At 40.6% G+C, this 16,543-nt stretch overlaps 1 protein-coding gene across 2 annotated transcripts in view; it reads left to right on the top strand.

The window, feature by feature from the left end:
• The first annotated feature begins 2,878 nt into the window (after window positions 1–2,878).
• LOC126293365 (uncharacterized) overlaps window positions 2,879–16,543 on the top strand; it is a 57,161-nt gene continuing 43,496 nt past the window's right edge. Inside the window, exon 1 of one of the 2 annotated variants that reach the window (XM_049986567.1) lies at window positions 2,879–3,050. In XM_049986567.1, the coding sequence (XP_049842524.1) occupies window positions 2,971–3,050 (80 nt within the window). In that variant the 5' untranslated portion in view covers window positions 2,879–2,970. The remainder of the gene's footprint in view (window positions 3,051–16,543) is intronic. The other variant, XR_007552283.1, reaches the window with a different exon arrangement.

The following is a 16,543-nucleotide window of genomic DNA, read 5'->3' as shown; positions in this document are numbered from 1 at the left end:
CTAACAGTTCAATGGGTTTTATGATATAGTAATCAATACCAGTTTTAACAAATATACATGACCCTCCATGACTGGATATAATTCTAGAGAATGATGATGAAAGATTGAAGTCTGTAAGTTTTGTGACTGACATTGTATCTTTAGGCAGCCAGTGTTCAGTTAAACACATTACAGAAGCGTTTTTTTAGCTCATCAGTACATAACATTTCAAGTTCACTTAATTTGTTTAGCAATGATGGGACATTTTGATGAATTAAAAGATTTGTTGGACTTTGGCATAATGTTAGACTTTAGCATATTTAATTGATCACTTACCTTTATCTTGTCAATAAAAAATCATTCAGGTGTGCTGTAAGTACTGCTTTTCTTTTCTCGACTGCACTTATTCTTCTATATGCATCTTCAGCAGAATTTTCATCTGTGTCTGGCTCCCCTGTTAACTGTTCAGCTAATCCGATTATTGATTCTGCTGCTGATCCTACTGTTGATAATATTGCTGCTGGTGTTAGAGCTAGGTCTCCAATTGCTGGAGCTGTTACTGCATTCATTGTTGTTGCTTGACCCTTAATTTTGGAGACACCTTGTTTCTTCTTTTGTTGTTGATGGGGAGTGAAGCCTTGCTGGCGTTGTTTCCTTCTAATATTGGGGTGGGGGTGGGGGCAATCCAGGATGATTTTGTTTTTGACTGTTTAATGTATCTTGTTGATAATTTCTTCAATTTTTCCGACGAGCAGTTTTTTCCCCATGTTGTTAACGTGCAATCCGTGTAATGTGTGGAATCTGCGCCTAATATTAACATTTACGGCTTCTAAATTTCTGAGATGTTTACAAAGTAATGAATTTTGTTGGTTGGCATTGATTATTTCTTTATTTACACATGACCAAGATGGTAAGTCATGCTGATGTGAGATGTTCAGCACTAAAACATTTGTGTGTGTCAACTGTCCTGAGCACCTTTTTAGTTCTTGTTTTGCTTTGTGAGTTTCGTTTCTGTACATCTCATTTGACCCACCAAATATCACAATAAAATCTTCAGAGGATAAGTCAGCAACGTCTGTGGATCGTACATGGTTGCAAACTTCCGACATAGAAGCACCAGGTTTTTGTAAGCGATTGTTTGTACTCTGGACTGACCATTCAGAAGGCGAGAAAATCCACGACCATGACTGTCCGCCATCACAACTACTTTTCTTCGTTTATGTTTCTCTGCGTGTTTAGAAGGCCCGCCAGCTTTATAGGCAAAAAATTTAGTATCAACGCTGAAAAAACACAACTGTTCAGGTCTTTAAAACTCATTATCTTTCATAACAGTAATTGAGTTGTTAGGCATTCTTTTGGATGTATCACTCCGCGTTTTTTTACTTTGTAGTTTCGTATTCAGCTCGAAAATTAGTTTTATGATATGCACAATGTTTCTTATCTTGCACAGTTGATTGCACGCTGAATCTGCTTGCAAACACGATATTGGGTTTATAGAATAAGCTTCCCAGATTATATATGAAATAGTTACTGTTCGTCAAACATTTATAGTGAGATACAATAACAACGTCCAGTTTGGATATTTGCCCTAAGTACACTTCTACACTAGGATCATAAAAAAATTATTGTTGTTTACTGTAAATTCTGGCTTTTTATTGTTCATATATATATATATATATATATATATATATATATATATATATATATATATATATATATGTGTGTGTGTGTGTGTGTGTGTGTGTGTGTAAGAATTATATGTGCCCAGTAACTACAAAAGTGGATGGACAATGATCACTAATTCAGCAAAGGCATCTTCTGTCGAAACCCTTTACTGATGTAATCAATTAATCATTCTAAGTCATAAATAGAGCAACAAATGAGCCAGTAACACCTGTGAGGATCGTTAGTCGGATCAGTCTCAACGATGTCTGTGTTGCCACAGTTGGAGACTCTGTAAAGACCAAATATTTTACGAAGTTGACCGCATTTCGCAGTTGCTTTAATATTATGTCTCTACTTAAGCTGTGAAGTCCTTCCCTTGACTTTATCAAATCGTAAATTCCATCGAACATAACGTGAAACTTAGATTTCACGCATCTGGCACTACCGATCTTTAGTCTCTACTTGCTTTTCTAGGTGTAATGTTTATGCGTTTCTTTCTTAGTAGAAAAAAATCGTATGTCTGTTGTAGCTGCTCTGTCGGTATGTACGAAGTTGAATGGAAACTGTTGCATACTTTTTCCCACAATTTATTTGGAAATCCTGAAAGATCTCTTACTGGTAAACACCAAATACATGATAATCTTTTAATTAATTTTACGATAGATCGTTATACGTTCTACACCCTATAAACTCAGTGAAATGTTTTGCACTTATGTTTCTGTTGAAGTTTTCTACTACACTCTTGAACCCTTCTAAAGTACATACCACCCTCAAACGAATAATTTTGCTAACGTTAGAAGCGCTATTTCTGCAGACGACATTTAAAGTATATGAAATTAATTACATGAAAATACCCATTGTGATATTAAGTTGTTGCCCACTTAACTGGACGAGATAGCATATGGTGTCGTACAACGCGCCCTCCAAGTTAACCCGTGATTAGCCTTTTCCGCGGTTAGTCGTCACTGGATTTACAGCCCAAGATTGTACAACTGGCCCATAAAAAATGAAAACGGGCCGCCATTTTCATACGGTACGTGTTTATCGCCTTGTAACTGCGATCAATTCAAGGTAAACGAGACTACAACCTCAGATAACTTTAACCGCGGTTAATTCCCTCATTTAACTGTTACTGTAACGAGGGTGGTGTATTACAATTTTTGAAAGGCCGATTTTTCCGGTTAACTTTAATCGACCTTGGTGTAGTCGACAACAAGTGTCGATAATCGAATTGTACACTGTTGACATTTGAAAATTTCAGCGCGAGTTGAAAGTGGCAAGCGGCGTTATATCCAGTGAACTAGTGACAATTAAGTGGGATAGAAGATGGAAGAATTTCAATTAAAAGTCATAAATTGGAGAGCAGCTCTTGGACTTCCTCCACCAGATGATGAAACCTTGCGAAGGTTGGTGCGATTCAATAAAATCTGCTTATCCTGACAGCCACCTATAACCATAGTGCTATGTTTTCGTTTTCTCGCTGGATTATTGCTGAATACTTAATTTGATTATTATAACGGGACCTACTTCACGACATCATATACAAGTAGGGGCATTTTAGGGTTTAGTTTTAGCTTTTCTTAGTGTTTGTATTACGTTGTTTTACAGAACAGATCCTTTTTTTCGCTCATAGGATCAAACTGTTATGGTCTCATTGGATTTTTCTGCCAGGACGAGTATCCTGAAGCGCAGTTTCTGCCTGTTCAATTTTTATGTACAATATTTTCATACTTAAGAACAATTTTTAAATAAAAATGTTACTTTCGTTTTTCCCTATTGGATTTCTTCAGTGTCTTCAGCCCCATACTGACATACTGGTATGGTGACTGTGTTGTAGTGTCCCAGTTTTGCGTATTTTGATATGCATTTTTTCTCATGGATGTCACTGGTTTGTCAGAAAGCTGTGTTTAACTTAGATACAGCCAGTTTCGTAGTCAGTCTTCTTCAGCCTAGTTTCCTGAATAGTTTAACATATATGTATTTAGGTTGAGATGCACTCTTGGTATTTTCAATGTTGAATTTTAGAATTGTAGGTACCAGATAGGCCTATTTGCAGGATATATTTTATTTTTCCAAATTACATTTGGCATCCCACTCTTGTCTTGTTTCTTGAGGAGTTTTTGTACCATTTCATTGTCCTGGGATCATAATACTGGTTCTTCCTAATTTGATTGGTTCATAAATTTTAAACTCTGATCTCATTTTTCGCCACTTTCGGATTACTTTTTATAAGACATTTGAAAAGTAATGGAGGAAATCCACCACCTTGTCTCACTCTTGTTTTAATTTCAAAATATTCTCTCACAAATTGGAATTTGTACCATTTAATGTTTCACTAATAATTGCAGTGGTTTTTAGCTCTAGATCACCTCTTTTAAGAATTTGTAGGAGACCACAATCTAGTAAGCTTTCTTAAAATCTACAAAGATACCTTCTTTATTATTAATATTTAGATGTGTGAGAAATAGTTTCATAGCTAAAATTTGTTTCAGATAAGATCCGTTTGGTCTGGAATTTTCTTGATATTTGCCGAATTTGCAGCCAAGTTCTTGTGTGTGTTGACTAGGACACAATTTTGTATGGCACAAAGTGAAGGCACCTCTAAAAGTATTATCGGTTATGGTTCTTTTTTATTTAGTGGATGTATCAGTGCAGTTTTCCTGTGTGCGTGGTTTCCTGTCAGATATCTTGCTTGATCACTGTAATTTTCTTTTAAAATTTTTATGGGAAATTTCAGGACTTCTGCAACAGTTCTGTCATCAAGAGATGCTTGTTTTGAACCTCTTGTCCAGCAATTTCCCCTTCATTTGGTGATTGTGAATCTAAATTGGTTTTTAGAATTTCTGGTAGAAATCTTTCTTTGGGTTTAGGGCAATTTAGAACTTTCATTAATTATCTATTTCTTGGTTATGTACCAAGTGTGCACTTTCTTTCATGAAACAGAGTTTTTGGAGCTGGTATCCGTTTAGCTTTGTTTTAAAAGCTTCATAAAAGAATCCCTGTTTTTTGGAAGTCTGTAATTACCTGAAGATCACTTTGCATAAAGTCTTTTTTGTTCAGTTTTGAAACTGCTTTGAGTTGCTTGGCACATGTTCTGGTTTTTTCTTTCCAATTTATTATTTCATGATATAATTCCCTTTATCAATATTTTACAGCTTGTGCAGCCTTTGTTCCACCATAGATGTCACTTTCCATTTTTGGAAATTAAATGTATGCAGTTTTGATAAGTTTCTGTTAAGATTTATTTGTAGTTTTGTGCTTGTGTTTTGAGTTTATTTGCTAATAATATTGCTTGGAGTTAGTCAGTATCAAGTTTGGTATTACCTGTATCTGTTTGCTGAACTTTTGAGGCTTTAAATTTAGTTTCACTTTGGTTAGGTAGTGATATGTCAATATTTGGACTTTTGCGTACTTGTACATATTTAAAATCCCCTTGTGATGTGGCTGTGAGATTGTGATATGATAAATTTGGAATTTGCCTAAATTCTTGTCAGATGATAACAATGTTTTGTTTTTTTTTGTTTTGAGGATTTATCTTAAAATGTGTTGACAGTTTTGTGGTTGCAGTTTCTACACAGTTAGACAAGTATCCATTTTGCATGTTCCATTTCTGCACAAGGAAGTCACAAATTATTTCCTTGCATTTTCTCTTGCACTAACTGATCATTAAGATACTCCATCAAAAGTTTCCCATGATTGTGGAATTTTAGATATTAATTTTTCTGTCACCCCATCACATGTTTACTTTTCTGGATTTTATTTTCTTGGCCGATTATCATTAATTACTGTTTAAATTTTATTTGCACATTCAAAGGAAATTGTCATTGATTTGTTCTTCACTTTGATTATGGATCTATGAATGTCTTGTGAAACTGTTAATACAGTCTTCCTCATGGGATATATTTATTGGTGTTCTTTCACCTTTTTTCTTGTTGAATAGCCTTTAATTTTCAAAATCCATAGTAAGTGGCATTCTCACTTCGCAATCTTGTTTCTAGCATGGTTAAAATTTGATTTTTCTCCTGATTTGTAGAAATTCCTTGTTTTTAGGAGTGAAGTAATGTTGATCATACCAAAGAAAGTTTTGAATTTGGCCTGAGCAGACCAGAGAATTCAAATGTCTTCTGGTTTGGGAACCTGATGATCGACTATTCCAGAATACTGTATATTGGGTTGATAGAAGCATCCGATCCCACGCATCGGCTTTGACTCGTGACGTAAGGGTGTTGCCGCGTGTGACGTCATGATGGCGCGGAGTTTGGTTTGCAAGTGTGGCATGTTTGTAGATGTCGTCGTGTTTTTTGTTGTGCTCTCTGGTGGTATGTTCAGGGTCTTAGTTTGTGTGGTGTAATGGGCTCAGTTTGCTTATGCTCATTATCCAGAATTGTTAGTGTGTCGGCTGTGTTTGTAGTGGAATTCGTTTCAGTGAGCTAACGATTTTGTGTGAAGGTTAATTTAGTGTTGTTCGCTGTACATCATGTGGTAATTTTAGTAAAATTAATAGGTTGTTGTTTTTGTTCCAGACTGGATATGACGGATAAAATTAACAGTGCGCAGGTCAAGGGAAGTGTTTGATCCCAATGTGTGGCTGTGTGTGTTGATATTGGTATCGGGATATGTTTTTGAGCTATATAGGCCAAGGGAAGTGTTTGATCTTAGTTTATGGGATCAGGAGCTGGTGTTGAGCTATATAGGTCAAGGGAAGTGTCCGATTCCAGATGATATTGTGTTTAGTAGTATTTGAGGAGTTTTGTGATGTCGTTTTTTTTCGTCATTTTGTATGGGGGTGAGTGTCTAAATTTGTTTATATTTAGTTTGCCCCCACCCAAAAACACCCCATTTCCCCGCGCTTGTCCCGTTTGTGTCATTATGCTTTTTGTGGAAAGTGTGTGTGTTTGTTTTCGATCTCGTAATGTGTACTTACTGACTTTATATGCACCATATTGGAATCATGGTTTATGGCCGTTTCCATATTTGTGATGTCATGGGTCAAAGCAGATGGGGGGGGATCGGACGCTTCTGTATTTGCTGTATATTTATCCATGTGTAGACAATGTAAGTTGTATGTATGTCATAAATATGTGTATGGATGTAGTATAGACCCACTAACATGTGCCCAAGTACACATAGTTACGTACATAGATCTGCAATATTTGCTCTGTTACATGTTTGTACAGAATTTTTCACTATTCTATTGAATGTATTGCAAAAGCCCCTTAATCATAGTAGTTATAATAGTATAGTTATCTATATAATTTATGTATTTCAGGTAATCCTGAAGTTTCAAAATTGCTATTTAATAAATAATTTTGAGTGTATAGTATTACTGAAGATGTATATTCCACTTTTGTCTTCGATCACTTATGGAAGTTTATTGCATAACTGTATTCAGTTATACAGCACAAGATTTTATTTTCTTTCCTTCAGAGGTGTAACTGGTGGCTGCAACTGTTTCCATGTTGATGTAAAGACCGATTTCTTTGGTGCACTTGGAACAGTAAAGATTCCCTTGTTATAAACAATTCAGTACAGTGAGTTCTCTTCCCACTTTGTTGTAATGTCTATAGCCCCTTATTGCAGCTTAGATGTTGTTACTGTATTCAGTGCATTTGTTTCCTGGCATATTTTCCATAAATAAAAACAGAATTGACAATCCAATATATGTTTTAATGTGTAAGCTACTGCACACTTGAATTATTATTACTGAAACTGCATAGCATGCTGATGCTAGTTACTTCAGAGGACTGTAAATTGATAATTTCGTATTAGCTTTGGATCAGCATGCATCCCTAGAAATTTTGTTCTTGATAAACATTCGGCAGTCTCAACTTACAATTTGTGTTTCTGTACATCTCAGAATTCCATATGTTGCTTATATGTACTTTCTCATAATAAGCCAGAATTATGTACATATTCTTATCACTTGTATTTTTGAGTCAACCGAAGCGTCCAATCCCGCCCGTTGGGTTTGACCCATGATGTAAGGCTGTTGTGGTGTGTGACGTCACGACGGTTTGTGAGAGTAGCGTGTTTGTAGGTGTCGTTTTGATGTGATTGGTGGTGCTCTCTGGTGGCGTGTTAGGTGATGTTTTTGGTTTAGTTTGTGTGTGTGGTGTGTTTATAGGTGGCGTATTGTTGCGGTCAGTGTTTTCCTCTGGCGGTGTGTTTATGGGAAGCGTGTTACATGTCGTATGGGGTTCATTTGCGTGATAGCATTGCACGTATGTGGTAACGGGACTTTGCTTTCAGCGAATATTTTTCAGTGAGTTAACGATTTTAGTTTTGTTATTTCGACGTTATTATAGTTTTTTTCTGTTCGTAGTGTGTGAATTTTGGTAAATTGCATTTTTATGTCTTTGCTAGGTATGGATATGACTGACAGGGTCAACAGTTTCCAGTTGTCACCTATGATGGGGGACAGTCCATTGTCTCTAATAAAATTTCTTCAGCTATTGGGATTTGTGGATGAAGTCGTGAAGTGTTCAGTATGTCGTGAAGAAATGAGGCTTACTTAAAGTTCCGGTGTCTCGGACCAGGGATGGTTGTATGTGGAGATACCGTAAGAATAACTGGTCAAGGGAAGTGTTAGATTTCAGTTTTGTTGGTTTGTTGTGTTTTTTGAGGTAGTGATTATCGTGGACGTGGTTGTAGTTCTGGATTTTATGATTTGGTATCGGTAGTTTCTGTTGACGTAGATAGGTAAAGGGAAGTGTCAGATTCTAATGTGTGGTTGTGGCTGTGGGTATTCCGGTATCGGGAGTTGCTGTTGAGCTATATAGATCAAGGGAAGTGTTTGGTTCAAGAGGATATTGTGTTTGGTGGAATTTGGAGAGTTTTGTGTTTTCAGTTTTTTTCGTCGTTTTGTGTGGTATGGCGGTGTGTGTCTAAATTTGTTAATATTTACTTTGTCCCCACCCAAATCTCCCAATCTCCCATGCTAATCCCGTTAGTTTCATTAGGTTTTTTGTGGAAAGTGTGTGTGTGTGTGTGTGTGTGTTGGTTTTTCAATGTATTTTAGTGTTTGTGTCATAGGCGCCATATTGGAGTCGTAGTGTGTGGTCGTTTCTGCCATATTTGTGACGTCATGGGTAAAAGCAGACGGGTGGAATTGGACGCTTCTGTATTTCTCTATTTTTTTGTGATATCTCTCTGAACCAGAACTGGCTGCAAATTGAACATAAAAGAATACACACACTTGTTGGTTTCTTGGTGCTGAAGAGGTTGGATGGATTTATTTATTGCTGATGAGATATTCACTGTATGAAATTTATTTATAATTTTATATGCATCCCAAGTGGGCTAGTGTGTGATAGAGTACATATCCCTACCCCAAACCAAAAATCGACAGAGTGTAGTAGCGCAACAAGAGGTCTAGGTTTGTCGTGAGGTGATAATCTGGTAGAGTTGATGTAGCCTACAAAAGTGAAAGCTAAATATAGGTGTTTGTGCAGGTGGCTATGCAGCATAGCCCAAAGTTTGTGCCATATTTAAAATACTTTGCCCTGTTTAACATAGGTGTTGTCATGAAAACTTATCTGTACAATAAATTCAGAAAACCAGTTTTAGATAATGGGTAGGCTTTAGAGTATTTTGATGCATTATGTACAGGTCTTGTGCATTACCTACAAAAACATAAGGGGGAACTACTTCATAACTTTCACTCATGAGTGTGATAAAACATGGTTGTAGAACACAGCATTTTTTTCATGACTGACTACACATAAAGTAAAATATACAATGCCATTTGTAATATAAGCAAGTGATATCAGTCTTTTAGTAGAGTACACAGCAGTAGATAGGATTGTTAATTCCAAATGAAAGATAATTAGGTCAGATGCTGTATCAAGTTGAAGCTGAGTCCTGTTTGAAACTATTATATCAACATAAAAAAAGTGTAAATGCTTTCAGTAAGAAACATGTTTCATGTTATTGTAAGGCAGTGGAGGTAATTTGTTTCTTCCTAGGTGAACTTCTAATTTGATATGGTCAGGGTTGTCTGCTGCACTTCAAGATTTTTGTGAATAAAACAGTCTTGGCTGCTTAACATTTCTTTGTTTATAATACCTTTTGACTTCTGCCATCATCAGACCTGCAATTATGACTATAGGCACATAAAGAATGACAAGCGTTCATTACTCAGTATCATGGTACAAAAAGTAAAAAAAAAATTAAAAGTTAAATAATTGTAAAAAGGTAATGCAACAAATCTTAGAATTTGTAAAACAAGATTCAGTCCAAAATCAAAAACATGTGCCTAATTGTGGTGTCAACTGTAAACTTTGCAAAAAAAATTTATAAAAATGTAAGTTCTGAGAGGCAACATCCCTACACTGCCACAAACTGTGAGCTGAAACTTAAATATATTATTCATTTTATGAGCCAAGTTAGTCTCCTGATTATGCATTTGTTTTTTATGTTGACTTTTGCATGTTGTAAGGTTTGTTGAATCAGCTTTTTAACATCTAATATTTCATCTTTGTAGCATGATATTGTATGACATGCTGCCTGTTGGCTTCTGTCTCGGGTTCTTCAGCTAATGTATGATTAATTTTTCTGATGTTTTGCCAGCACAAGTGGCTGGCATTGTCAAAGCTTCACCCTTCATCATGGGTGGTGGAGTGGAGTCGTGCTCGTGGCCGCAGATTTTATGTACCTTCTGTGCCAATGTCAAAGGGCCTCTTTCCGTAGGCATTTCCAGTGCGCCTCTTTGCTTTCTATCTGCAATCAAAATGTCCGTAGTCTTGGGTTCAAAACATGCAACCACTTGAATTTTGATTAATAATCGGGATTGGTGGTCAAAGACTTCAAACATAACAAGTAACCCTCACTCTGCCAATGGCCTTGCCAAAGAGGGCAGAGGTTCAGAGCAACTGGGGCGGGTAACTGCCCCTAAAGGCAGAAGAGTCAGCAATGATCAATGGAATGAGGCTGTAGAAGGCAAAGGAAACCACTGCATTAGAGGCACGTAACTTGTAGCCACAGGACATGTGGCCTGTAGGTGAGTGTCGTGATGGCCTCTCTAAAGTGTCACGTGACCTCTCCATCGGCAAAAGATTCTGGACTATTCCCCTGTTCAGATCTCTGGGAGGGGATGGTGACCATGAGAAAAAGATTCAATAATCATCGAAAGGATAACATTCTAAGAGTTGGGACATGGAGTGTCAGAAGTTTGAATGTGGCAGGGGAGCTAGAAAATATGAAAAGAGAAATGCAAAGGCTGTATCTAGATATAGTAGGGGTAAGTGAAGTGAAATGAAAAGACAAAGATTTCTGGTCAGACAAGTATATGGTAGTATCAACAGCCACAGTAAATGGTATAATGAAAGAATAATTTATTATGAATAGAAAGAGTGGGCAAAGAGTGTGACCCTTGCAGGCCTGGCGGTTAGAATAGGCCCAAGGTATTACTGCCTGTCATAAGAGGCGACTAAAGGGAGTCTCTCACCTTTCAGCCTTTATGTGATGGTCCCCTGTAGGGTTTGACCTCATTTTTCAAAATTTTCCTGAAAAGCGAGCCAATTGGGGAAGCGCGCCTTACACGGTGCATCGTGTCCATCGTGCATTGAAATCTATAACCAACTTTCTTGTTGTCGCATTGCGGTCCCACTCATCCTTCATCTCTTGGGCAAGGACATCTTCTTGGGTGAGTTTTCCTCCACCCACTATGCAGTGTTGTTTTCTGTGTCAACTGTGACCGTGCAATTCTTTGCACAACATATCCAGCATGGTAGGCAGTCCATTGTGGTGGGACCGCCATGTGCCCTGTTTGTTGTAGCTCACTGTCTACACAGGGATTGCTGTGCTGATGACTGCGCCATTAATTCCCCATGTATGCCAAGGAGTAGATGCCTGTCACACTGGAGCATCAGGACTCCCTGCAATGGCCATCCTGCCAGGTGGCCTTTGCTGCAGCTGGGTGGTGTCTGTGGGGAGGGCCTCTGGTCAGAGGGGGTGGCATCAGGGCAGATGACATGCGATGAAGTGTAGATCATCACCACTTGCTGGTGGTCAAACACCAGCAGTCTCTAAGTGTTCACAGGCTGAATTCAATGCACAAAGGTATGACCCCAAATCGTTTTCCTCCCTGGCCACACCATGGCTAAGGATGGCAGCGGCTCTTATTTGCCCCAGTACCTTGTATATTTGAGAGCTGATGTGGAAGTTTTCATGACGATGAAGCCTCAGTTTTTTGTTGAGCATTTAGAGGGCAAGTTTGGGGGGGGGGGGGGGAAGAGAGGTGGAGGGCTTTTCCAAAATGAGGTCTGGGTCAGTCTTGATCAAAACAGCATCCTCTGCCCAGTCATGAGCGTTACTCACTTGTGACAAGCTGGGGGCTTTTTCTGTAACCATCATGCCCCATAAGTGCTGAAATATGGTCCAGGGTATCATCTTTCACTAGGACCTTCTTTTGCAATCTGACGATGAGCTACACCCATTTTGAGTGGTGAGGCACAAATTTCGGTCGGCATGTCCACTTGGGTCCGAGGGATGATAAGGTGGCCACAGGTGCCTTCATCTTGGCCTTTGAGGGTGATACATTACCTGAGGAGGTCAAGGTGATGGTCTACTGCTGTGGTGTAAAGCCCTGGATCCCTCCCCCAGTGCGGTGCTTTAAATGCTGGAAGTTTGGGCATATGTCTTCCCACTGTACTTCAGAGCATCACATGTCAAGATTGCGGATGCCCATGACATCCCAATACTCCATGTACCCCACCTCCCATTTGTGACAACTGTGGAGAGCTTTATTCGCCTTGCTCACCTGACTGCAGGATCCTCCAGAAAGTAAGGAAAATCATGGAGTACAAGACCCTGGACCAAGTGACCTCTACTGAGGCTAAGAGGAAATTTGAATGCCTACATTCTGTACCTCTGACATTGTCTTACACTGCCAGTACAACAGTTCTAGCGCTTTCAGCTCCGACAATCCAGTTAACTCTCAGCTGGAAGACTACACCTGCCCCGTTGATGGTGGGGGGCACTTCCCTCCCTGTTGCTCCTGTGCAACCTACTTCAGGAGCAACACACCCCAATCATCGGTGATGTCAGTACCCACTTCTCAGCTAGAGAAGAGTAATTCTTCTTCAGCTCCACTCGCCAGGAAGGGGTCCCTAGGGACACTCCCTTCCCAGGTTTCTGCTAGTGGGAAAGGTGACACCCGCCAGTGGCTGAAGAGCCCAAAAGCAGCTGGTCGTACAGCTTCACGCTCTTCCTCGATGCCAGAGACTGAATCAGCGAGAGAAATCCAAAAAGAAGATCCCCAAGACCAAGGTAATTGCTGTGGCTCCCACACCACCTCTACCTACAAGCTCTGCAGATGAGTTGGAGATTCTGGCGTCAGCTGAGGACCTAGATCTCGCTGTACCTTCAGACACAATGGATATAGACTGCTCAGGCAAAAAGTCGGTGGCAGCAGGTGACCCTGAGTCATAAACTGCCCCATTGAATGTTCCATGCCTTCCCAGTCTCATGATGTCATCCTCCAGTGGAATTGCGGTGGTTTTTTCCATTGCCTGGCCGAGATATGGCAAATGTTAAGCTTTACACCTGCTTGCTGCACTGCCCACCAGGAAAACTGGTTCCTGGCAATGTGGACCCCTGCCCTCCGTGGCTGTAAGGCAAATTACCGGAACTGTAGCGACTATAATAGTGTCAGGTGGAGTTTGCGTTGATGTCCTAAACTCGGTCTGTAGTGAAACCCCTTTTGAAGCTGTGGTTGTGAGGATAAGGACAATGCAGAGAACAACTGTCTGCAATGTACCCCTGAGTGTATTAGTTGCACTGATTGATCAACTCTCTAAACCTTTCCTACTTTTGGGTGGTTTTAATGCCCATAACCCCTTGTGGGGTGGTACCGTGCTTGCTGGCTGAGGCAGAAATGTCAAAACTTTACTGTCTCAGTTCGACCTCTGCCTTTTAAATATTGGGGCTGTCACACATTGCAGTGTGGCTCATGGTACCCTGCCATTGATTTATCAATTCGCAGCCCAAGACTTCTCCCATCTATCCACTGGAGAGCACATGACAACCTATGTGATAGTGACTGCTTCCCCATCTTCCTGTCACCCCTGGCATGCCCACTTACGCCTACCCAGATGGGCTTTAAACAAGGCAGACTGAGAAGCCTTCACCTCTGCTGTCACTGTTGAATCTCTCCCACATGTTGCCGTTGATATTGTGATTGAGGAGGTCACTACAACGATAATTTCTGCAGTTGAAAACGCGATCCCTCATTCTCTAGAGTGCCCCCAGCAAAAGTCAGTCCCTTGGTGATCACTGGAAGTTGCTGAGGCAATTAAAGTGTGTCGGCAAGATCTACAGCGGCATAAGCTCTAGATTTTTATGTAAAACTTCCTCTCGCTCTGTACTTTCCGTATGGTGCCTCCCTTAGTTCCCCCCGTATTCAGGAGAATGGCATTCCGAAGGGCTCCGTATTGAGTGTATCTCTATTTTTAGTGGCTATCAATGGCGTAGCAGCAGCTGTAGGGCTGTCGGCCTCCCCTTCTCTGTATGCGAATGACTTCTGCATTTCATACTGCTGCTCCAGTACTGGTGTTGCTGAGCGGCACCTTCAGGGAGCCATCCACAAGCCGCAGTCATGGGCTCTAGCCCACAGCTTCCAGTTTTCTGCCGCAAAGTCGTGTCTCGTGCACTTCTGTCGGCATTGTACCATTCATCCGGAACCTGAGCTTTATCCTAATGATGATCCACTCGCTGTAGTGGAGATGTATTGATTCTTAGGTCTGGTTTTTGATGCCCAATTGACTTGGTCTCCTTACCTTCATCAGCTTAAGCGGAATTGCTAGCAGCACCTCAATGCCCTCCACTGCCTGAGCAACACTAACTAGGGTGCAGATCACTCTGTGCTGCTGCAGCTCTACAGATCCCTTGTTCAATCACAACTTGTCTAAGGGAGTCTGGTTTATAGTTTGGTGGTGCCCTCAGCATTGCGTGTAGTCAACCCAGTGCACCACTGTGGCATTTGTCTAGCGACGGGAGCTTTTAGAACGAGTCCAGTGACCACTGTCCTGGTAGAAGCCGGAGTCCCTCGATTGTGGATCCGATGTGCACAACTGCTTGACAGTTATGTTGCACACATTCGTAGCTCCTCTGAGCATCTGAATTGCCATCTCCTGTTCCCAGATGCTCTTCAGCATCGACAGCCCACATTAGGGCTCACGATTTCGGTTTGCGTGTGATCCCTTCTCTCTGAACTGGAGTCCTTCCCTTTACCATCTTTGCCTGAGGTCCATTCACGTACACCTCCGTGGTGTACACTTCGGCTGAACCGTTGTCTGGACCTTTCGCACGGCTCTAAGGACTACGTTAACCCCGATGCTTTCTGCTGTCGCTTCCTCTAGATTTTGATGTGTACCGAGGCTCTGAAGTTGTTAACACTGACGGCTCGATGGCTCTGTATTTATGTAGACCTGGTGGCCATATCTCGGCCACTTTAGTACATCCGTTCCTGTTCTGGTAAGCAGTTTCTTCTCTGTTCTGACTCCCTGAGCAGCTTACTAGCTACTGACCAGTGCTACCCTCGCCATCCTTTGTAGCAAACATCCAGGAGGTCATGTCTGCCCTGGAACAGCCCAGCTGTTCAGTGGTGTTTGTGTGAACCCCAGGACATGTCGGAATCCCAGGTAATGAACTTGCTGACAGGCTGGCCAAACAGGCTATGCGGAAACCTCCCCTGGAGATGGGTATCTCTGAAACTGCCCTGCGTTCTGTCTTATGCCGCAAGGTGTTTCAGCTTTGGGAGACAGAGTGACATAACAGTATGCACAACAAACTGTGCGTCATTGAGGAGACTGCTAATGTGTGGAAGTCTTCCCTGCGGGCCTCTTGCATAGAATCAGTTGTTCTTTGTCGACTCCGTATTGGCCATACGTGGCTCACACCTAGTTACCTCCTCCGTCACGAGGACCCACCTCAATATTGCTGTGGCTTCCAAATGACAGTCGTCCACCTCTTGCTGGACTGCCCACTTTTAGCCACTCTGTGGCGGACTTTTAAATATCCCAGCACCTTACCTTCGGTGTTACATGACAATGTACCAACAGTAGCTTTAGTTCTATGTTCTATTCGTGAGGGTGTGTTTTATCATTTAATATGAGTTTTAGGATATGTCCTTTGTCCCTCTGTGTCCTCCACTGTAGGGCTTTTTAGCTGTCATGCAGAGTGGCTTGCTTCTCCTGATCAGCCAGCCATGGTGATCTGCTTTCTTGTTTCTAATGTGTTACTTCTGCTTCAATCATTATCGTAAACTTCTGGCGGCCTCACTTTGACTTGGAACACACGAGCAAGTGATTGTTACTTAGTTTCTGGAATATCAGTTTTGTCTCCTGTTAGGATTTTCTATTGACATCTTGCTTCCCATTGATAGGATTTTTTAAGCATTTCCTTACAGTAATTGACACTTAAGTTTTGTGGCATTTGTTGGGCACAGATATTTTTCGTAGCTAGATGTTAATGCAAAATCAAATGCATTGCAGTCTCATCGTGCCTTGGGATGTATCACAATAAGTCATGTGCCAGTCCTTTCCAGTCTCGTCTTAACATAATTTACTGCTCACAGAATCATGCTTGTGATGATAGTCTACAAACCAATTGTAAACAGCTATCTGTGGAGGTGATTATCAAAAGTTGAACAATATGATTTGAGGCACTGTTGTTAATTTAGGCCATTAGAAAAATTGTAAAGTCGTATAACAAATCTGTCACACACAATTTCCATTTTTCGCAAGTTTCCTTAAATGCAAGCTGAAAAAACTCAGCCAATTTCTGGTGTGCTGCTAGAATGAGTATGGTACAACTGGTGTCGTGCTGAAATGGGGTTGATTGGTTGTGATGACACAGTTCTGTAGCAGTAGCCTAAAGTCTAGGTTAGGGTGGAAGGTGA

This window comes from Schistocerca gregaria, chromosome 10, assembly GCF_023897955.1.
Source record: "Schistocerca gregaria isolate iqSchGreg1 chromosome 10, iqSchGreg1.2, whole genome shotgun sequence".
NCBI classification, from domain to species: domain Eukaryota; kingdom Metazoa; phylum Arthropoda; class Insecta; order Orthoptera; family Acrididae; genus Schistocerca; species Schistocerca gregaria.
This window is presented reverse-complemented; position numbering and strand designations above follow the sequence as displayed.